The following is a 22,020-nucleotide window of genomic DNA, read 5'->3' as shown; positions in this document are numbered from 1 at the left end:
AAACTTGCCTGTTATTACTGGTATCTCTTTACTTCCTACTTTTGCATTCAAATCCCTGATGAAGAAAAGGACATCTTCTAGGTTTTAGCTCTAGAAGATATTGTAGGTCTTCATAGAACCAGTCAACTTCAGCTTCGTTGGCATCAGAGGTTAAGGCATAGACTTGGATTAGTATAATGTTGAATGATTTGCCTTGGAAGTGAACTGAGATTATTCTATCATTTTTGAGATTGCACCGAAGTGTGCTTTTCAGACTCTTGTTGACTCTGAAGGCTACTCCATTTCTTCTAAGGGATTCTTGCATGGCGTAGTTGATATAATGGTCATATGAATTAAATTCACCCATTCCCATCCATTTTAGTTCACTGGTTACTAAGATGTCGATCTTCACTCTTGCCATCTCCTTCTTGACCACATTCAATTTACCTTGATCCTTCGACCTAACAGTCCAGGCTCCTATGCAATATTGTTCTTTTCAGCATCAGACTTTACTTTCACCACCAGACACACCAACAACTGAGTGTTGCTTCCACTTTGGCCCAGATGCTTCATTCTTTCTGGAGCTATGTGTAATTGCCCTTCACTCACTCTTCCCCAGTAGCATATTGGACACCTTTCAACCAGGGGAACTCATCTTCTGGTGTCAAACCTTTTTGCCTTTTCATACTGTTCATGGTATTCTCATGGCAAGAATACTGGAGTGGTTTGCTATTTCCTCCTCCAGTGGACCATGTATTGTCAAAAGTCTTCACTATGACCCATCCATCGTGGGTGGCCCTGCATGGCATGGCTCACAGCTTCATTGAGTTATGTAAGTTCCTTCACCACGACAAGGCTGTGATCCACAAAGGGGGATGAGATCATGAGTATATACAAATCAATAAATATTTCTAAATGTAAAACTGTAACCAACTTGCAGATCAAGATAGAAAGATCCTATTTCCACAGGGGTTCCCCTCAAGTTACCCCATACAGCAATAACCACCACCACTGCCTGACTCTTCTCTCCTCACTTCCCTCTCCTGGGCAAAATAAAAATTAATAGCTATTCTGATCTCCTTCACTATAGATGAGTATTTGTTGATCTTGGCTGTCAAGTAGTGTAAATTGATACAGGGTTCTGTGATAGGCCCTCTCTCCTCATGCTTACTCATGAATATTCACCCATTCTGTTGCATGTAACAGTAGGTTGTTCTCTTCCCTAGTGCTTTAGTGTCCACTACATGAATACACTACAATTTCTTTATGTACTTCAATGTTGGTGGACTTTTGTTTCCAATTTGGGGCATTAGCACCCCAAATCATGTGCATTATCTCTTGGGATATAAGTACTTATTTTGAGATCAGAGAGAAATTTTTTTTTAATTTTTTATATTATTATTATTATTATTTTACTTTACAATATTGTATTGGTTTTGCCATACATCAACATGAATCTGCCATGGGTGTACATGTGTTCCCCATACTGAACCCCCTCCCACCTCCCTCCCCATACCATTCCTCTGGGTCATCCCAGTGCACCAGCCCCAAGCTTCCTGTATCCTGCATCAAACCTGGACTGGTGATTCATTTCTTTTATGATATTATATATGTTTTAATGCCAAGAAAGCTGTGGTATATATACACAATGGAGTATTACTCAGCCATTAAAAAAATACATTTGAATCAGTTCTAATGAGGTGGATGAAACTGGAGCCTATTATACAGAGTGAAGTAAGCCAGAAAGAAAAACACCAATACAGTATTCTAACGCATATATATGGAATTTAGAAAGATGGTAACGATAACCCTGTATGCAAGACAGCAAAAGAGACCCAGATGTATAGAGGGAAATTTTTATATTTAATTCTGAATTTTTGAAGTGTGCGTGTGTGTGTAAGTGTGTTTTTAAATCCCATACAGGATAATATAGAGCCAATGCCAAGTTTAAAAAATTAACTACTGAATTATACAGTTTACCTCTTCCTAGGCATATCCTAGCAGACAACTTCTGCATTTAACTGCATTGTGCTTTTTCAATCTTTTATCTACCCACTGGGCTATATACATAGGTTTCTTAATCTAGACAATCAGCTTAAGATTTCCTTACTCTAGACAATAAGAATAGGGGGGGGAAAGTAGAGATACTGGTCAAGAAAGGACTTACTGTCTTGGGATTGCTGTGATCTGTGGTGTTTCTTCCGTTGAAATGTCTAAGTCTAGCTCTCTCTGGGTGTAACAGATCTTTAAAGTGGATTCCTTTCCCTTAGATCTTTCCTGGGTAAATTTTAGATCCCCAGTGGGAACTTTTGATTCCCTTTCATATCGTGCAGTTGATGCATGCTTGTTTGCCTGAATTCTTACATTTCTCTTGGCCCTAAGAAATCAGACATGAACTTAAATTCCCTAGAATTGTGTTAGGTACCAGACACTGTGCTCCCAGGTTAAGGGGACACAGTAGTATTTTTGCTGCTTCAACCACTAGTTGAGAAAAAGGAAATTGTTTATAGTACTGAGGTTGGTGAAGGAAAGGAAGAACTCAAAGCATACTGACAACTCTTAAGAAAGAAATCCTTCTCTAAGTTTTACCCTTCTATATTCAACTTCTATACACCATCCAATATGGTGACTTGATCAAGTTATGCTTTCGTTTCACTGCCAACTCTATACTAAGTGACTCAGACAAAAGAATGACAAGAGTATCATTTTCACTATTGTCATATAATTATTTATGGTAGCTTTATAATTACAACCTTAAAATGACATATTATACAGGCTGGGTCTTTATCCTTTAGGCTTGACCATTGACTGCCTGGGTCAATACAATCGTAGACTGCAGCTCTAAAGCTGGGCTCTAAACCCTATGGTTTGTGTCTTCCCTCTTCTGTTCACTACAGATTAGGAAGCACAATACCTTTGTTTGGCATCTTTATGAATCTACAGCTCTTCGGGAGCAATATTTTCCTGTTCCAGGTAATCTTTGGAACTGTCTCAGCCTGAAGCCTTGCATTTTTACCACTGAATCATATGGGCCATTGACCAACCCAGACACTGTTCATGTTCCTGGTGGGACTTATCCTTTTGCCCAACACCTTTGTACCCCAACGTTAAAGAAGACTGGACTCTGGGGAAAGAAAGTGTCTTTTTCTCATCCTTCAGAGGTTATATTGGTCACACTTATCTGAAGCCAGTAGAAAAGAGAGGTCCTAATTAAGGGCTAAGTATTCCCACAAGCCAAACTGATGAGAAATTCTGCTAGTAAGTTGTTGGGGGTAGAGCCAAAGGTCAGTAAGGGGCAGCTGAGACATATATTTGTCTTCATCATATCCTAAAATATCTGTAAACTGGTACCATTTCACCCTCACGCTTCCTCTAGGACAGTTGATATTCACTTGCCTTTTGTCCATTCACAATGCTAATAACATAGAGGGGTGCAGCCTTGCAATTATACCCCAGGTGAGGACACAGTAGGGTCACTCCCTCTGTTTGGGCTCTTAGTTACCAGCTTTTAGGACTGGTCTATTTCCCCATCTCTGATGTATCCAGGACATGGAAGCAACCTAGATGTCCATCAGCAGATGAATGGATAAGAAAGCTGTGGTACATATATACAATGGAGTAGTACTCAGCCATTAAAAAGAATACATTTGAATCAGTTCTAATGAGGTGGATGAAACTGGAGCCTATTATACAGAGTGAAGTAAGCCAGAAAGAAAAACATCATACAGTATACTAATGCATATATATGGAATTTAGAAAGATGGTAATGATAACCCTGTATGCGAGACAGCAAAAGAGACACAGATGTATAGAACAGTCTTGGACTCTGTGGGAGAGGGAGAGGGTGGGATGAATTGGGAGAATGGCACTGAAACATGTATAATATCATATAAGAAATGAATCACCAGTCCAAGTTCGATGCAGGATATAGGATGCTTGGGGCTGGTGCACTGGGATGACCCAGAGGGATGGTATGGGGAGGGAGGTGGGAGGGGGCTTCAGGATGGGGAACATGTGTATGCCCATGGTGGATTCATGTCAATGTATGGCAAAACCAATACAATATTGTAAAGTAAAAAATAATAATAATAATTTAAAAAAAAAACAAGCAAAACACCTACTTTCAGTACTTTTTACAGAAAAATAAAAAAACATTTCACTTTCGAGTCTGACAAATGACATGTTCTGAAACAGACTGCAAACCATGCAGCAGGTTTATTTTATTTTATTTACAGATGTGGAGCTCAAAGTCCAATGCCACTTTGGGGCACTGCTGACAAAAAGAATTTTCACAGAGTAGACCTTTAAACAGTTTTGTCAATTACTGGAAGCATCTCAGCAAAGTATTTCTCTGTGACGTTAAAGAAAACAGTTACCAACCTGATCCCCAAACAAGCTGGGGAACTGGCTTCCATGCCCTTGCTGTGGAGGTGACCCAGGACCCACTGAGCTAACATTGAGATCAGGATCAATACACACTTAGTGTGTGACATAGTGAAAGTTTTCCTCTCTTTGAACTCCTCTAAATAGTCATTTTGCTTCCTCTTGGGGATCACTGCTCAGCCTCGATGGCCTTTCAGGACCTCCTGGATCAAGTTGGAGGCCTGGGGCGATTCCAGATCCTTCAGATGCTTTTGCTTTGTATCTCCAGCCTCATCACCTACCCTCATATTCTATTGGAGAACTTCACTGCAGCTGTCCCTGGTCATCAATGTTGGGTCCACATTCTCAACAATAATACTGACTCTGCTAATGCCACTGGGACCCTCAGCCCTGATGCCCTCCTGAGAATCTCCATCCCACTGGACTCAAACCTGAGGCCAGAGAAGTGTCGTCGCTTCAGCCGCCCCCAGTGGCAGCTCCTTAACCTTAACAGGACCTTCCCCAACATAACTGACCTGGACACAGAGTCCTGTGTGGACGGCTGGGTATATGACCAAAGCATCTTCACCTCCACTATCGTGACTGAGGTAAGAGGCCTCATTTATGTCTTGTGAGTATATGGTCTGAGTCTTTAAGGGTAACTGAGTAACGAATAAGTTTCTAGCCTTTTTAGTCACTATTAGGTGCTCATTCTTCAATCTTTCAGCAAATATTAATTACTTCTTTATTGAATGCCAAACACCTATATATTTAATAAATTTAATGAACTCAAAAACAGACGTGACCTTGCTATTATATGGCTTTTATTGTTAGAAAGACCAAAGGTTAAGAAAGTAATTTATGTGATGTGTTTAAAAGATCATTAATGTTCAGCCTTGCTCGTAAATTAGAAATATCAGAGATATTGATGGAAACCTCCAAGCACTGTATCCTAAAGCAGCCATATAAAAAGACCTGTGATGAAATTCTGGCATCAGGAAACTTTTTAAGGCCCTCAAATATTGCACACTATGGCCAAGATTGAGGACCACTTAATATGGAACAAAACAAGGCATTGTTAAATCTAACAGCTTTAGAGAAGGCTTCCTAAAAGAAGTTATATTTAAGCTGAGACTTGAATAGTAAAAATCAGCTAATGTAAAAAAGGAAGCTGGAGAGGGAAAAGGGGATAAAATAAACAACCATGTGAATTGTTTAAACTGCTTCAATCAGGTTTCCACTGAGAGGTTATAAATCGTGGAGCTCTCCTTTGCTGCTTTCTTTCTCTTCCAGTGGGACCTGGTATGTGAATCTCAGTCACTAAAATCAATGGCCAAATTCTTATTCATGGCTGGAATGCTGGTGGGAAGCATCGTATATGGCCATTTATCAGACAGGTGAGTGTCTCTGAATCACAGCTCTCTTTACTCAGGTATTTTCAAGAACTCATAAGTATTCTTCCATTAAGAAACATTTATTGCAAATTACACTGTCCTGGGGCTTTCTTAGTCCCCAGGGATCTAGAAACACAAACAAATGGAGAATTGCTATCAGTGTGGTAATTGCTACTTTATCAGCTGTGAGCATTGCGTATGGGATACAGAAACAACATCTCCATCAGACATGGGAGCAGTTTTAGGATGAGGTTTGGAGCAGAGGTGCCACATCATAGCTTATAAAGATTAAGAAAATAGGTGCCTATGGGAACAGAGAGGAACATGTTTCACGTCATGAGATTCAACCTGTGTTCGGTCCCTCCTAACGTCTCTTATCTGCATGCTTGTGGATTTTTAGAGTATGGTTATCATGTCCTTATTTCTCAAATATGCTGGTAGACATTCCTATGAAACCTGTGTTATACATAGCAATGTATCTTGGTGGTGTATAAAAAAGTATTTCAGTGGCCTTGATTTTTATTTTTCTAAAACACCACAGTAAACATAAAAATTTCAACCTTGTAGGGGAATTAATCTAATGACAACTTCTATCACAACTTGTGGTCTTAGAAATGGAAGTATCCTGTGCCTGACAGTACACTTCTGAATTAGACAACCCAACCAATTCCACCAACCACCCAAGTCTGTCTTCTCTAAAGGGTATGGGGAATTAAGGTGCTCCTTACCATCTACTAGCATAATGTCATCTATTATCTCAGCTGAAAATAATGAATTCTGAGTGTATGATCTTTTTTTTTTTTTAAAGGTAAGATACCTTATTTAAAAAGGTACCTTATAAAAGTGTTCAGAGTCACAGTGTTCATTTCTAACAGTTCTGTAACACATATGAAAGTGAAAGTGAAAGTCGCTCAGTTATGTCTGACTCTTTGCGGCCCCATGGACTGTGTAATCCATGGAATTCTCCAGGCCAGAATACTGGAGTGGGTAGACTTTCCCTTCTCCAGGGGATCTTCCCAACCCAGGGATTGAACCCAGGTCTCCCACATGGCGGGCAGATTCATTACCAGCTGAGCCACAAGGGAAGTCTGGATATGAAGCCCTATTCCATTGATCCATTCAGTAATACAGAACTGTTAGATTATACATAGTGTATAAAAGTGTTCAGAGTCGGAGTGTTCATTTCTAACAGCTCAATTACACAGAACTGTTTACCTTGCAGAAATAAAAATTAAACAATATATCTATGCTGACTGATTTTTGAAAAAGTTTCAAGCCCATTTAATGGGTAAAATATGCCCTGTTTAACAAACAGAGCAGTGCCAATTAGACATACAGCAAAAGATACAAGTAAACCTAAAACCAAGCAAATATTAACACAAAATGGATTCGCAACTTTAATAAAAGAGCTAAAACCATAAAACTCTTAGAAGAAAACAGGGGTAAATTTTCTTGACTTTGGCAATGGATTCTTAGATATAACATTAAAAGTGTGAGTAACAAAAGAAGATATAAATAGGTGGGCTTTCATCAAAATGAAAAACTTCAGCACATCAAAGGGTATTATCCATAAAGTGAAAAGATAATGTGTCTAATGGGAGAAAATATTTGTAAATCATATATAAAGAATAAAGATAGGTGAATAGACCAATGGAATAGGGTTTAATATCCAGACTATATAAAAACTGGATAAGACTATGTATCTTACAACTCAACAACAAAAAGACAAAGAACTCAATTTTTAAATGAGCAAAAGTCTTGAATATACATTTCTTTTATAAAGTTATATATATAGGGCATAAGCATATAAAAAGATGCTCAACATGATGTCATTTTAAAACTATAAGTCAAAACACAATAAAATGCCACTTCACATGTACTAGGATTGCTATAATCCAAAAAAATGGAAAATAGCATGCTTTCACAAGGATGTAGAAAAACTGGAATCTTGTACATTGTTGATGGGGAGGTGAATTGGTACCACCACTATGACAAATACTTTTGGCGTCTTCAAAAAATTAAATTTAGAGAAACCACATGACCTAACAATTTCATTGCTAAGTATAAAATCAGAAGAGTTGAAAACAAGGACTCAAATAGCTTATAAAACACTGTCATTGCAACATTATTCACAATAGCCAAAAGGTGAAAACTACACATATCCATCAACAGATAAATGGGTAAAATGTGATATGTACAGCCATAAAAAGAAATAAAGTTCTGTATATCATCCTAAAACTTGTAGGACCATGAAAACATGTAAACTAAAATGACAGACAAAATATAACAAATGCTTATGATCCCACTTACCTAAAATATATAGACTAGGAAAATTCATGAAGAAAAATGCAGATTAGAGATACCAGAAGCTGGGAAGAAAAAGGAATGAGGAGTTATTGCTTAATGGGTACAAAGTTTCTACTGAGGATTTTGAAAAGTTTTGGCAGTAGAGAGTGATGATGGTTGCCTAACATCATGAATGTAATACCAGTGAGTGACCTATGTAATCAAAAGTGGTTAAAATAGCCAATCATATTTTATGTATTATACTACAACTAAAAAGAAATATGAGGCTTCCCTAGTGGCTCAGATGGTAAAGAACCACCTGCAGTGTGGGAGACCTGGGTTCAATCCCTGGGTTGGGAAGATCCCTTAGAGAAGGGCATGGCAACCTACTCCAGTATTCTTGCCTACAGAATCCCCGTGGACAGAGGAATCTGGAGGGCTACAGTCCATGGGATCGCAAAGAGTCAGACATGACTGAGTGACTTAGCACACACAGCACAAAAAGAAGTATAACGAAAAGAATGAGAAGACAAACCACAAACTGGGAAAATATACTTGCAAAAGACACCTGAAAAAGAATAGTTAACCAAAATACACAAAGAACTCTTTGAAATTTATTTATCTGTTTTTAATTGGAGGATAGTTGCTTTACAACAGTGTGTTGATTTCTGCCGTATATCAACATGATCAGCCATAGCCATATGTAAACAAATAACTCTTAAAAAAAGAAAAATGAACGTTCTAATTAAAATATGACCCACCTCCCAGAATATTGGAAATAAAAGCAAAAATAAACAAATGGGACCTAATTAAAATTAAAAGCTTCTGCACAACAAAAGAAACTATTAGCAAGGTGAAAAGGCAGCCTTCAGAATGGGAGAAAATAATAGCAAATGAAGCAACTGACAAACAACTAATCTCAAAAATATACAAGCAACTCCTGCAGTTCAATTCCAGACAAATAAATGACCCAATCAAAAAAGAGGCCAAAGAACTAAATAGACATTTCTCCAAAGAAGACATACAGATAGCTAACAAACACATGAAAAGATGCTCAACATCACTCACTATCAGAGAAATGCAAATCAAAATCACAATGAGGTACCATTTCACACCAGTCAGAATGGCTGCAATCCAAAAGTCTACAAGCAATAAATGCTGGAGAGGGTGTGGAGAAAAGGGAACCCTCTTACACTGTTGTTGGGAATGCAAACTAGTACAGCCACTATGGAGAACAGTGTGGAGATTCCTTAAAAAACTGGAAATAGAACTGCCTTATGATCCAGCAATCCCACTGCTGGGCATACACACCAAGGAAGCCAGAATTGAAAGAGACACGTGTACCCCAATGTTCATTGCAGCACTGTTTATAATAGCCAGGACCTGGAAGCAACCTAGATGTCCATCAGCAGATGAATGGATAAGAAAGTGGTGGTACATATACACAATGGAGTATTACTCAGCCATGAAAAAGAATACATTTGAATCAGTTCTAATGAGGTGGGTGAAACTGTAGCCTATTATACAGAGTGAAGTAAGCCAGAAAGAAAAACACCAATACAGTATACTAACACATATATATGGAATTTAGAAAGACGGTAATGATAACCCTGTATGCGAGACAGCAAAAGAGACACAGATATATAGAACAGTCTTCTGGACTCTGTGGGAGAGGGAAAGGGTGGGATGATTTGGGAGAATGGCATTGAAACATGTATAATATCATATAAGAAACGAATTGCCAGTCCGGGTTCGATGCAGGATACAGGATGTTTGGGGCTGGTGCACTAGGATGACCCAGAGGGATGGTACGGGGAAGGAGGAGGGAGGCGGATTCAGGATGGGGAACATGTGTACACCCGTGGTGGATTCATGTTGATGTATGGAAAACCAATACAATATTGTAAAGTAATTAGCCTCCAATTAAAATAAATGAATTTCAATTAAAAAAAATATAGTCAGAAAATTTGAACGACATGTCCACAGAAGTTGTACAGATGGCAAATAAACATATGAAAAGATGCTCCACAGCACATATCTTTAGGGAAATACAAACTAAAACAATGATATACTACTACATACCTATTATACAGATAGATAGATAGATAGATAGATACACATCAAATGCAAAGATGTAGAGCAGCAGGCACTCTCTCTTATTCATTGCTGATGGGAATGTAAAATAATATAGCCACTTTTGAAAACATGTTGACAGTTTCTTACAAAATTGAGCACATTCTTGCCAAATAATCTAGGAATCATACTCCTTGGTAATTACCAAGGAGCTGAAAAGTTATGTCCTCACAAAACCTACCCTGGGGTGTTCATAGCAGCCTTATTCATATCTCCTAAGCCAAAACTTAGAAGAGAAAGCATGGATAAATGCATTTATTTTAGCAAATTGTGGTACATCAAGCCATAGGATCTTATTCAATGCTAAAAGGAAATGAACTATCAAGCCATGAAAAGATATGGAAGAACTTTAGATATATACTGCAAAGTGAAAGAACCTAATCTGGAAAGTCTATATACTGTATGATTCCAACTACATAACATTCTGGAAAAGATAAAACTATGGAAACAGCAAAATGATAAGTGGTAGATAGGAGGAAAATAGGGCTTCCCTGGTGGCTCAAATGGTAAAGAGTCCGCCTGCAATGTGGGAGACCTGAGCTCGATCCCTGGGTTGGGAAGATCCACTGGAGGAAGGCATGGCAACCCACTCCATTATTCTTGCCTGGAGAATCCCCATGAACAGAGGAGCCTGGCAGGCTACAGTCAGACACGACTGAGCAACCAAGCACACAGCACACACAGGAGGAAAATAAAAGAATAGGCAGAACACAGAGGTATTTTAGGGCAGTGAAACTACTCTTTATGACACTGTAACAGTGGGCACATGTCATTACATTTGTCAAAACCCATAGAATGTACAATAGCAAGAGTGCATCTTAATGTATTCCTAATGAACCTTGGAAAATAATGACATATCATTGTAGGTTCATTAGTTGCATCAAATGTGTCTATTGGTGCAAACAGGTAGGGACACTGCATGAGTAGGGGCAGGGTATATTGAGAAATCTCTGTATTTTCCTTTCATTGTTGCAGTCAACCTAAAACTCCTCTAAAAAATTAAGTTCTTTAAAAAACACCAAATTAGGAGCACCTAAATATGTAAAGCAAATATTAACAGACATAAAGGGAGAAATTGACATGACACAATAATAATAGGGGACTTCGGCACCTTGATTATACCAATGGAGAGATCATCCAGACAGAAAATCAGTAGCAGCATTAAATGGCACATTAAACCAGATGGTCTTAATATATATACACATATGTATATATATATACATATGTATATATAGATTAGCTCATCAAAAAACAGAATACACATTCTTTTCAAGTACACATGTAACATTATCCAGGATAAGTCATATGAGAGGTCACAAAACCAGTAATAGTAAATTTTAAAAAATTGAAATCCTATCAGGCATCTTTTGTGACCACAATACTATGAGACTGGAAATCCACTATAAGAAAAAAAAACTGCCAAAAACACAAGGATATGGAGGTTAAACAAAGGCCACTAAATAACTAATGGTTCACTGAGTAAATCAAAGAAGAAATTAAAAAAAAAAATACCTAGAGACAAGTGAAACTGAAAACACAGCAATCCAAAATCTATGGAAATCAGCAAAAGCAGTACCAAGAGGAAATTTATACAAGTCTACCTCAGAAAACAAGAAAAATCTCAAATAATAACCAAACCTTACACCTCAAGAACTAAAAAGAAGAACAAACAAAACCCAGAGTTAGAAGAAGGAAAAAAATAATAAATACCAGAGCAAAAAAATCAATAATACATTAAAAGGATCATACACCATGGTCAAGTGGAATTTATCCCAGGGTAGGGATGCAACAGTGGTTCAGTATCTGCAAATCAATCAGTGTAATAAAACACATTAACAAACTGAAGAATAAAAATCATATTATCATCTTGATAGATGCAGAAAAACCTTGAAAAAATCCAACATTTATTTATGATAAAAGCTCTCAACAAAGAAGTTACATGTCTCAACACACTAAAGGCCATATGTGACAAGCCCACAGTTAACTAACATCATACTCAATGGTGGAAAATTGATAGCATTTCCAGTAATATCAGGATCAAGACAAGGACACCCTCCCTCACCTCTTTTATTCACTTTTATTTACATAGTACTGGAAGTCCTAGCCACAACAATCAAATTAAAAAAAAAAAAGAAAAGGAATCCAAATTGTAAAGGAAGAAGTAAAACTGTCACTGTTTTTAAATAATATGACACCATAAACAGAAAATCCTAAAGATGCTACCAAAAAGCTACTAGAACCCATCAATGAATTTGGCAAAGTTGCAGGATATAAGGAGAAGGCAATGGCATCCCTCTCCAGTACTCTTGCCTGGAAAATCCCAAGGACAGAGGAGCCTGGTAAGCTGCAGTCCATGGGGTCGCGAAGAGTTGGACACGACTGAGTGACTTCACTTTCACTTTTCACTTTCATGCATTGGAGAAGGAAATGGCAAACCCACTCCAATGTTCTTGCTTGGAGAATCCCAGGGACGGGGGAGCCTGGTGGGCTGCCATCTATGGGGTCACACAGAGTCGGAAATAACTGAAGCAACTTAGCAGCAGCAGCAGCAGCAGGATATAAAATTAATTTACAGAAATCTGTTATATTTCTGTATACTAACAATCAGAAAGAAAAATTAAGAAAACAATCCCATTTACAGTTGCATGAAAAAGAATAAAATACCTAAGAATAAGTCCAAATGAAGGGGTACAATATCTGTACTTGGAAAACTATTAGTCATTGATGAAAGAAATGGAAAACAACCACAAAAGAGGAAAGATAAACTGTCCTCAAGGATTAGAGAATAAATATTGCTAAAATGAACATACTGCCCAAGGTGATGCCCAAAATCAATGCACTCCCTATCAAATTACCAAAGTTATTTCTCACAGAACTAGAATAAATAATTCTAAAACTTATATGGAAGCATGAAAGACCCCCCCAACAGCCAAAGCAATCCTGAGAAAGAAGAGCAAAGCTGGAGTGTCATGCTTTCTGATTTCAAACTACACTACACGTGTACACCCATGGTGGACAATGTTGATGCATGACAAAACCAATACAATATTGTAAAGTAAATAATAATAATAATAAATAAATAAATAAAACAAACTACACTACAAAGGTACAGTAATCAAAGTTTTATACGAGCTCAAAACCAGACACACAGATCAATAGGACCCAATAGAAAGCCCAGAAACAAACTCATCACATGTCTATGGGCAATTAAAGAATATACAATGGAAATAGATGGCCCTCCTCAGGAACCAGTATTGAGAAAACATGTCTGACTCTTTGCAAACCCATGGACTGTAGCTCTCCAGGCCTCTGTCCATGGAATTTTCCAGGTAATAATACTGGAATGGGTTATCATTTCCTGCTCCAGGAGATCTTCCCAACCCAGGAATCAAACCCACATCTCTTGCAGCTCCTGCATTGGCAGGCAGATTCTTTACCACTGTGCCACCTGGGAAGCCCTAAAATGGAATATTGCTCAGCCATGAAAAAGAATGATATCTTTCCATTTGTGACAACATGGATGAAGAAACAATTCAGACAAAGACAAATGCCAACTTCACTAATATGTAGAATATAAAAAGAAAACGATGAACAAAACAGAAACAGTTATGGATAAAGAGAACAATCAGGTGGTTCTAGAGGGACAGGGATGTGGGGGAGGGAATGATGAGGGAGACTAAGAGGTTTAAACTTCCAGGTGTGCAATAAATGAGCCAAGGATATGAAATGTACAGTGTGGGGAGTACAGTCATTAACTATGTAATATCTTTGTATGGAGACAAGCTTGTCTTACCATGGTGATCATTTTGATATGTATAGAAATACTGAATCACTATGTTGTATAATAGGAACTGACCTAGTATTGTAGGTCAGTTAGGCTCCAAAAGCAAACAAACTCACAGAAAGCTTTATTACCAGAGGCAGACATGAGAAGAGGGGAAATTGGATGAAAGCAGTCAAAAGGTAGAAACTTTCAGTTATAAGTACTAGGGATGCAATGTATAACATGATGAATATAATTAACATGGCTGCATGTTATATATGAAAGCTGTTAAGACAATAAATCCTGAGTTCTCATCACACAGAAAAAAAAATTTTCCCTTTCTTTAAATTTGCATCTATAGGGGATGATGAATGTTCACTAAATTTATTGTGATAATCATTTCATGACATGAGGCAAATCATCATCCTGTATACCTTAAACTTGTCCAGTGCTGTATTTCAATTATATCTCAACAAAATTTCATTGCAGCACTGTTTACAAAGCTAGGACATGGAAGCAACCTAGATGTCCATCGGCAGACGAATGGATAAGGAAGTTATGGTACATATACTCAATGGAATATTACTCAGCTATAAAAAAGAACACATTTGAGTCAGTTCTATTGAGGTGGATGAAACTGGAGCCTATTATTCAGAGTGAAGTAAGCCAGAAAGAGAAACACCAATACAGTATATTAACATATATATATGGAATTTAAAAAGATGGTAATGACGACCCTATATACAAGACTGCAAAAGAGACACAGATATAAAGAACAGACTTTTGGACTCTGTGGGAGAAGACAAAGGTGGGATAATTTGAGAGAATAGCATTGAAACATGTATATTACCATATGTAAAATAGATGACCAGTGTGTTTGATGCATGAAGCAGGGCACTCAAAGCTGGTGCTCTGGGGCAACCCAGAGAGATGGGGTGGGGAGGGAGGTGGGAGCGGGGTTCAGGATGGTGAGACACATGTACATCCATGGCTGATTCATGTCAATGTATGGCAAAAACCACCACAATATTGTAAAGTAATTAGCCTCCAATTAAAATAAATACATTTAATTTTAAAAAAAACAAGGTAGGAGGAAGAAAAACAGAAATTTTTAAAAAAGAAAATAATAATAAGAAAATTAGAAAACATCCCCTAAGTTTCAAAGTGTGTATTCTTTTTTTTTTTTTTTCATTTCTACTATACTGTTGTTACTACTACTGTGTCTAACCTGTTTCCATTTCTCAGGTTTGGGAGGAGGTTAATTTTCAGATGCTGTTTGCTCCAGCTTGCCATTACTGACACCAGTGCAGCCTTTGCTCCCACCTACCTCATTTACTGCTCGCTACGCTTCTTGGCTGGGTTTTCTACCATGAGCATCCTGACAAATTGTACTGTTCTTAGTAAGTCAAAACTTTGGGTCTTTGACATTTTCCAAGCCTTCAATTTGACTTTTGAATTCTAACTTTGTCTGAAGTCAAGATCCTGCTTGTGTTTTCTTTCAGTTGTAGAATGGACAGTGCCCCGATTCCAAGTCATGGGAATGACCCTGTCGATCTGTGCCGCTTGCTTGGGCCAGATCATCCTGGGAGGACTCGCTTTTGCCATTCGAGACTGGCACACCCTTCAGCTGGTGTTTTCTGTACCATTATTTGTCTTATTTCTTTCCTCAAGGTATAAAATTTCTTTCTTTATCTGAGAAGACCCTAGATGCAAGGTACATGGAGTTAGGATGCAAGAATTCTGATTGGTCTTAGTCAATATTTGAACACATGCTTAACTAATCTGTGCCCTGTGTACAATTAAAGAAGTAGAACAGTTAGTGTTACAAGATAATATCAAGGACATTCAGGTAAATGTGAATTTTAGATGAAACACGAAATTTTTATATAGTAACCCCCAATACTGAATGGAGCCTGAGTGATTACCTGGTGGCTCAGATGGTGAATAATCTGCCTGCAATGCAAGAGACCCGGGTTTGATCCCTAGAACAGGAATATCCCCTGGAGAAGGGAATGGCTACCCACTCCAATATTTTTGCCTGGAGAATTTCATGGACAGAGGAGCCTGGAGGGCTACAGTCCAAAGGTCGCAAAGAGTTGGGCACAACTAAAATCTAACACTTTCAATACTTTTCTGTATTTTTATTTACTAACCTGATAAAAATACAGTGTCTCGTTAAAATTTCAAATAAACAGCAAATACTTTTTAGTGTATGCACAAAATATGGCATGGGACATAGTGGTACTCAAGGTTTACTCGTATTCACTAGTAATCTAAATTCAAATTTAACTAAACACAATATTTTATTTGCTAAAACTGATACTGTCCCTCTGAATCATAGGAAGGGAACACTATGACTCCAAGTCTATACTCTGGCAGTAAACGTTTCTGCATGCAGAGGTCATCTTCAGCGTTTCCTAGTTATGGTGAAAGTGAAAGTCGCTCAGTCATGTCTGACTCTTGGTGACTCCATGGACTATACAGTCCATGGAATACTCCAGGCCAGAATACTGGAGTGGATAGTCTTTCCCTTCTCCAGGGGATCTTCCCAACCCAGGGATCGAACACAGGTCTCCCAAATTGCAGGTGGATTCTTTACCAGCTGAACCTCAAGGGAAGCCCAAGAATCCTGGAGTGGGTAGTCTATCCAGAGGATCTTCTCAATCCAGGAATCAAACCGGGCTGTCCTGCATTGCAGGTGGGTTCTTTATCAACTGAACTATCAGGGAAGCCCCTAGTTATGGTACGAGAGAATATACATTATATTTTCTGGTGTAACAAAACAAGAGGTAGGCATTAGATGGAAGGGGAGAGGTATTTCAGGAAAAAAAAGGTATGTGAAAAAATGAGGAAATGAGAGTTGGTTGTACCTCTGTTCTCTTCTTTGATCAGGTGGCTGGCAGAGTCTGCTCGGTGGCTGATTATCACCAACAGACCTGAGGAGGGCTTAAAGGAACTTAAGAAAGCTGCACACAGGAATGGAAGGAAGAATGCTGGAGACGCCCTAACCATGGAGGTGAACAGGAGAGGGGATTGGGATGACGTGACCTGACATACACCCTAGTCGGTGTCCAAGTGAATAAAGGGTGGGAACACAGGTGTGGTTGGGGTCTACTTAGCTCATTGTCCTCGTCTTCAATAGCTGCCCACATTGTTTGAGTGAATATTAAGAGAGAGCATGATGCTGCTGAAGGGACTGAACACAGATATTTCACTCAACAGAGGCAGAAAGCACTTAGTATGTATGATTGTAAAGACTGTGTATTGATCATCCTTTGTGTTAGAGAAAGTAAAAAACAAACAAACAAAAAAACACAACCTAATCCATTTCTTTCCAATTAACATTCCAATGGCTTTTTTGTCAAGATGGTAAGTCAAGAAGAAGGGCAGCTTAGTGACCATGCAGAAAAGAGCATGTGAAAGTGAAAAACAGTTGTGTCCAACTCTTTGCGACCCCACGGACTGTACAGTCCCTGGAATTCTTCAGGCCAGAGTTCTGGAGTGGATAGTCTTGCCTTTCTCCAGGGGATCTTCCCAACCCAGGGACTGAAGCCAGGTCTTCCACATTGCAGGCAGATTCTTTACCATCTGAGCAACCGGGGAAGCCCAAGAATACTGGAGTTGGTAGTCTATCCCTTTTCCAGCGGAATCTTCCCAACCCAGGAATTGAACCAGGGTCTCCTGCAGCAGGTGGATTCTTTACCAACTGAGTTATAAGGGAAGGCTATTATTAACTTTTTTTTGTTTGCAATGATAAGAGAATGGAAAGAATGCTAATAGAGACAAGGAGAAATCATCTGCCCTTGTTAATAGGAAAAAGAGAAGGTTAAGGGCTAGACAGTCAAACAAGAACAATAAAACATTTCTGCAAGTTCACTCATTGGCACATCTGATCAATTTTTTGAAATCACTTTACTGAGGTTTTAACATACAAAGAACTGTACCTATTTAATGTACAACTTGATGGATTTTCAAGTTAGTATACATCTGAATATCATCACCACAGTTTATACAATGAACATATCCATTATCTCCTAAGACTTTCTCCGTCCTTCTTTATTTATTATTTTTTGTGATAACACAATGTAAGACCTCCCACCACAGCAAATTTTGAGTGCACAGTACAGTATTATAACCCTAGACACAATGCTATAGATTCCTTTAGGATTGATTTATCTTGCTCAACTTAAACTTTGTACTCTATGATAAATATTGTCCCATTTCTCACATCCCCCAGCACCTGGCAAGCACTATTCAGAAACTCTCTGCTTCTTTGAGTTTGACTATTTTAGATTCCTTGTATAAGTGGTATCTTGTAGTATTTGTTCTTTTGCACATGGCTTATTTTTTGTAGCATAATATCCTCTAGGTTAATCACACTGTGGCAAATGGCAAAATTTCTTTACTTTTATTGCTGAATAATATACCATTTTGCATATATATAGATGGCACTTTCCTTTTCTATTCATCCATGAATGGACATTTGTTTCCATATCTTACTATTGGGAATAATGATCTAATGAACATATGAGGGCAGATATCTCTTCAAGATCCTGATTTCAATTCCTCTGAATGTATATCCAGAAGGATTACAGGATAACATGCTAGTTTTGGTCTCAATTTTTTGAGGAACCTCCCTACTGTTTCCATAGTGGCCACAGCATTTCACATTCCCAGCAACAGTGTACAAGGGTACCCTGTTCTCCACATCTTCACCAATATTTATTACTTTTTTTATAATAACCATTCTAACTGGTGTGCAGTGGTAACTCGTAATTTTGATTTGCCTTTCCCTAACAATTAGTGATGTCAAGCACTTTTTAATGTACCTGTTGGCCATTTGTATGTGGTCTTTGCAGAAAGGTCTGTTCAGTTTGTATGCCCATTTTTTGTTGTCACTCAGTTGCAAAGTCATGTCCAACTCTTTTCGAGCCCATTGACTGCAGCAGGCCAGGCTCCCCTGTCCTTCACTATCTCCTGGAGTTTGCTCAAACTCATGCCCATTGAGTTGGTGATGCCATCCAACCATCTCATCCTCTGCCGTACCCTTGTCCTCCTGCTTTCAATCTTTTCCAGCATCAGGGTCTTTTCCAATGAGTCGGCTCTTCACATCAGGTGGCCAACGTATTGGAGCTTCAGCATCAGTCCTTCCAATGAAAATTTAGGGTTGATTTCCTTTAGGTTTGACTAGTTTGATCTCCTTACTGTCCAAGGAACTCATCAAGAGTCATCTCCAGCAACCTTTTTATTTTATTTTATTTTTTAACTTTACAATATTGTATTGGTTTTACCATATATCCAGCATCTTCTAAAGCATTAGTTATTCATTGTTCAGCCTTCTTTATAATGCAATTCTCACATCCATACATGACTACTGGAAAAACCATAGCTTTGACTAGACAGAACTTTATTGAATTATTTGGGTTTTTCACTACTGAGTTGTAGGAGTTTCCTATATATTCTGGATATTAACCCTCTATAAGACACATGGCTCACAAATATTTGCTTCCAGTCTGCAGTTGCTTTTTAATTTTGTCAATTATTTCCTAGCTGTGTTAAGGCTTTTCAGTTTGATATAGTACCATTTGTCTATTTTTGCTTAGTATCTGTGCTTTTGGTGTCAGAACCAAAAAATCATTGCCAAGACCAATATCAACAAGCTTCTCTCCTATATTTTCTTTAGCAATTTTATACTTTAGGTTTTTAGTCTTTAATCTATTTAAGTTGATTTTTTATTTTCTTCACTTACTTTATTTTAATTGGAGGATAATTTCTTTACAATATTGTGGTGGCTTTTGCAGTACATTGACATGAATCACCCACAGGTGCATAGTGTAAGGTAAATTTCCAATTTCATTTTTTGCATGTAGATATCCAATTTTAATAAACACCATTTATTAAAGACAATCTTGTCCCCATTGTGAATTCTTGGCACAACTGTCAGAAATCAATTGTCTGTATATGCATGAGTCTATTGCTGGGCTCTCTATTCTGTTCTATTGGTCTATATGCCAGTATCATGCTCTTGATACCTGTGGCTTTGTTATATATTTTGAAACAAGAATATGTGATGCTTCCAGCTTTGTTTCTGTTCAAAAATGCTTTGACTGTCAGGGGGGTCTTCTGTATTTCCATATGAATTTTAGGGTGTTTTTTTTTCTATTTCTGTAGAGAATGTCAATGGGATTTTGACAGGGATTTATTGAACCTGCATATTGCTTTGTGTTGTATGGACATCTTAACAATACTAATTTGTTTAATCCATGAGCATGGATGTCTTTTAAGTTTCTTGTATCTGCCTTAATTTCTTTCTTCAATGTTTTCAATATGCCAGTCTTTCACCTCCTTGGTTAAGTTTATCCCTAAATGCTTTATTGTTTTTGATGATATTGCAAATAAGACTGTCTTCCTAATGTTATTTTTAGATAGCTTGTGGCTGGTGTATAGAAATACAACTGATTTTATATGTTAAATTTTTATCCTGCAAATTAACTGAGTTCACTTTTTAAAACTTTTTGGAAATGTGTTTAGGTTTTTCTACAAATAAGATCCTGTTGTCTAAAAAAAAGATCATTTTACTTCTTTCTTTCTGATTTGGATGCCTTATTTTTTTCTTATCTAATTGTTCTGGCCAGAACTTCCAATTCTATGTTGAACTGAAGTGCAATCCTTGTCTAGTTCCAGATCTTAGAGGAAAATTTTTCAGCTTTTCATTATAGAGTATGATATTAGCTGTGGGCTTTTCATACATGGCCTTTAATGGAAGTTCCTTCAGTACTTAATTTGTTGAGAATTTTTGCCATGGAAGTGTGTTGAATTTTGTCAAATGCGTTTTCAGCATTTATTGTGAGAATCATATGATCTTTAGCCTTCATTCTGCTACTTTGGTGTATCACATTTATTTGCTTGTACTGAACCATCCTTGCATCCCAGGAATAAAGCCCACTGGGTAATGGTGTATGATCTTTTTAATATGCTGTTAAATTTGGTTTGCTAACATCTTGTTGCTTATTTTTTTGACCATATTCTTCAGGAATGTTGGCCTGTATTTTTTTTTTCTTTTCTTTCCTTATGGTTTCTTTATTTCACTTTGCTGTTAGGACAATAGTGGCCTGACAAAATTAATTTAGAAGGATTTCTATCTTCTATTTTTTGGAAGAGTTTGAGAAGATTCATATTAATTCTTTAAATGTTTGGTAGAATTCATCTGTAATGCTATATAATATTAAGCTTTTATTTCTGGAATTTTTAATTACTGCCTCATGCTGTTTATTAGTTATTCATCTATTGAGGCTTTCTAGTTCTTCTCAGTTCAGTCTTTGTAGGTTATATGTCATATATTTGTGTTAGATTGATCCTTTTGCCATTATAAATTACCTTCTTGGTCTCTTGTGACAGTTTTTGATTAAAGTCTATTTTATCTATACAAGGTGACTATCCCTGCTCTAGTTTGGTTATCATTTTCATGGAATGTCTTTTTTCATCCATTATTTAAAGTCTATGGTTTTCTTTTTTTTTTTCTAATTTTATTTTATTTTTAAACTTTATATAATTGTATTAGTTTTGCCACATATCAAAATGAATCCACCACAGGTATACATGTGTTCCCCATCCCGAACCCTCCTCCCTCCTCCCTCCCCATACCATCCCTCTGGGCCGTCCCAGTGCACCAGCCCCAAGCATCCAGCATCGTGCATCGAACCTGGACTGGCAACTCGTCTCCTACATGATATTTTACATGTTTCTTAAACTTCAGAAATGGAAAAACCTTCTAAATTCATTTTGTCAGGCCAGTATGATCCTGACACCAAAATGAGACAAAGATACCATAAGAAAAGAAAAGAAAGAAATATAGGCCAACATTCCTGAAGAGTATAGCTGAAAAATCATCAACAAGATGTTAGAAAACCAAATTCAACAATTAAAAAGATCATACACCATTACCCAGTTGATGTTTTTGAACTGTGGTGTTGGAAAAGACTCTTGAGAGTCCCTTGGACTGCAAGGAGATCAAACCAGTCAATCCTAAAGGAAATCAATCCTGAATATGCATTGGAAGGACTGATGCTGAAGCTGAAACTCCACTACTTCGGCCACCTGATG

At 37.7% G+C, this 22,020-nt stretch overlaps 1 protein-coding gene and 1 pseudogene across 1 annotated transcript in view; both read left to right on the top strand.

The window, feature by feature from the left end:
* LOC104998719 overlaps positions 1–3,090 on the top strand; it is a 30,959-nt pseudogene extending 27,869 nt beyond the window's left edge.
* A 1,267-nt stretch (positions 3,091–4,357) lies between these two features.
* Positions 4,358–22,020, top strand: part of LOC104998655 (solute carrier family 22 member 9) — a 26,295-nt gene continuing 8,632 nt past the window's right edge. Inside the window, exons 1-5 of the mRNA XM_010853951.1 lie at positions 4,358–4,949; positions 5,635–5,738; positions 15,163–15,317; positions 15,420–15,588; positions 16,810–16,933. Coding sequence (XP_010852253.1) covers positions 4,548–4,949; positions 5,635–5,738; positions 15,163–15,317; positions 15,420–15,588; positions 16,810–16,933 — 954 coding nt within the window. The 5' untranslated portion in view covers positions 4,358–4,547. The remainder of the gene's footprint in view (positions 4,950–5,634; positions 5,739–15,162; positions 15,318–15,419; positions 15,589–16,809; positions 16,934–22,020) is intronic.

The sequence above is a fragment of the Bison bison genome, unplaced genomic scaffold (genome assembly GCF_000754665.1).
Source record: "Bison bison bison isolate TAMUID 2011002044 unplaced genomic scaffold, Bison_UMD1.0 scf7180017864334, whole genome shotgun sequence".
Taxonomy (NCBI): Eukaryota; Metazoa; Chordata; class Mammalia; order Artiodactyla; family Bovidae; genus Bison; species Bison bison.
Note: the sequence above shows the minus strand (reverse complement) of the source record. Positions and strands in the feature narration are given on the sequence as shown.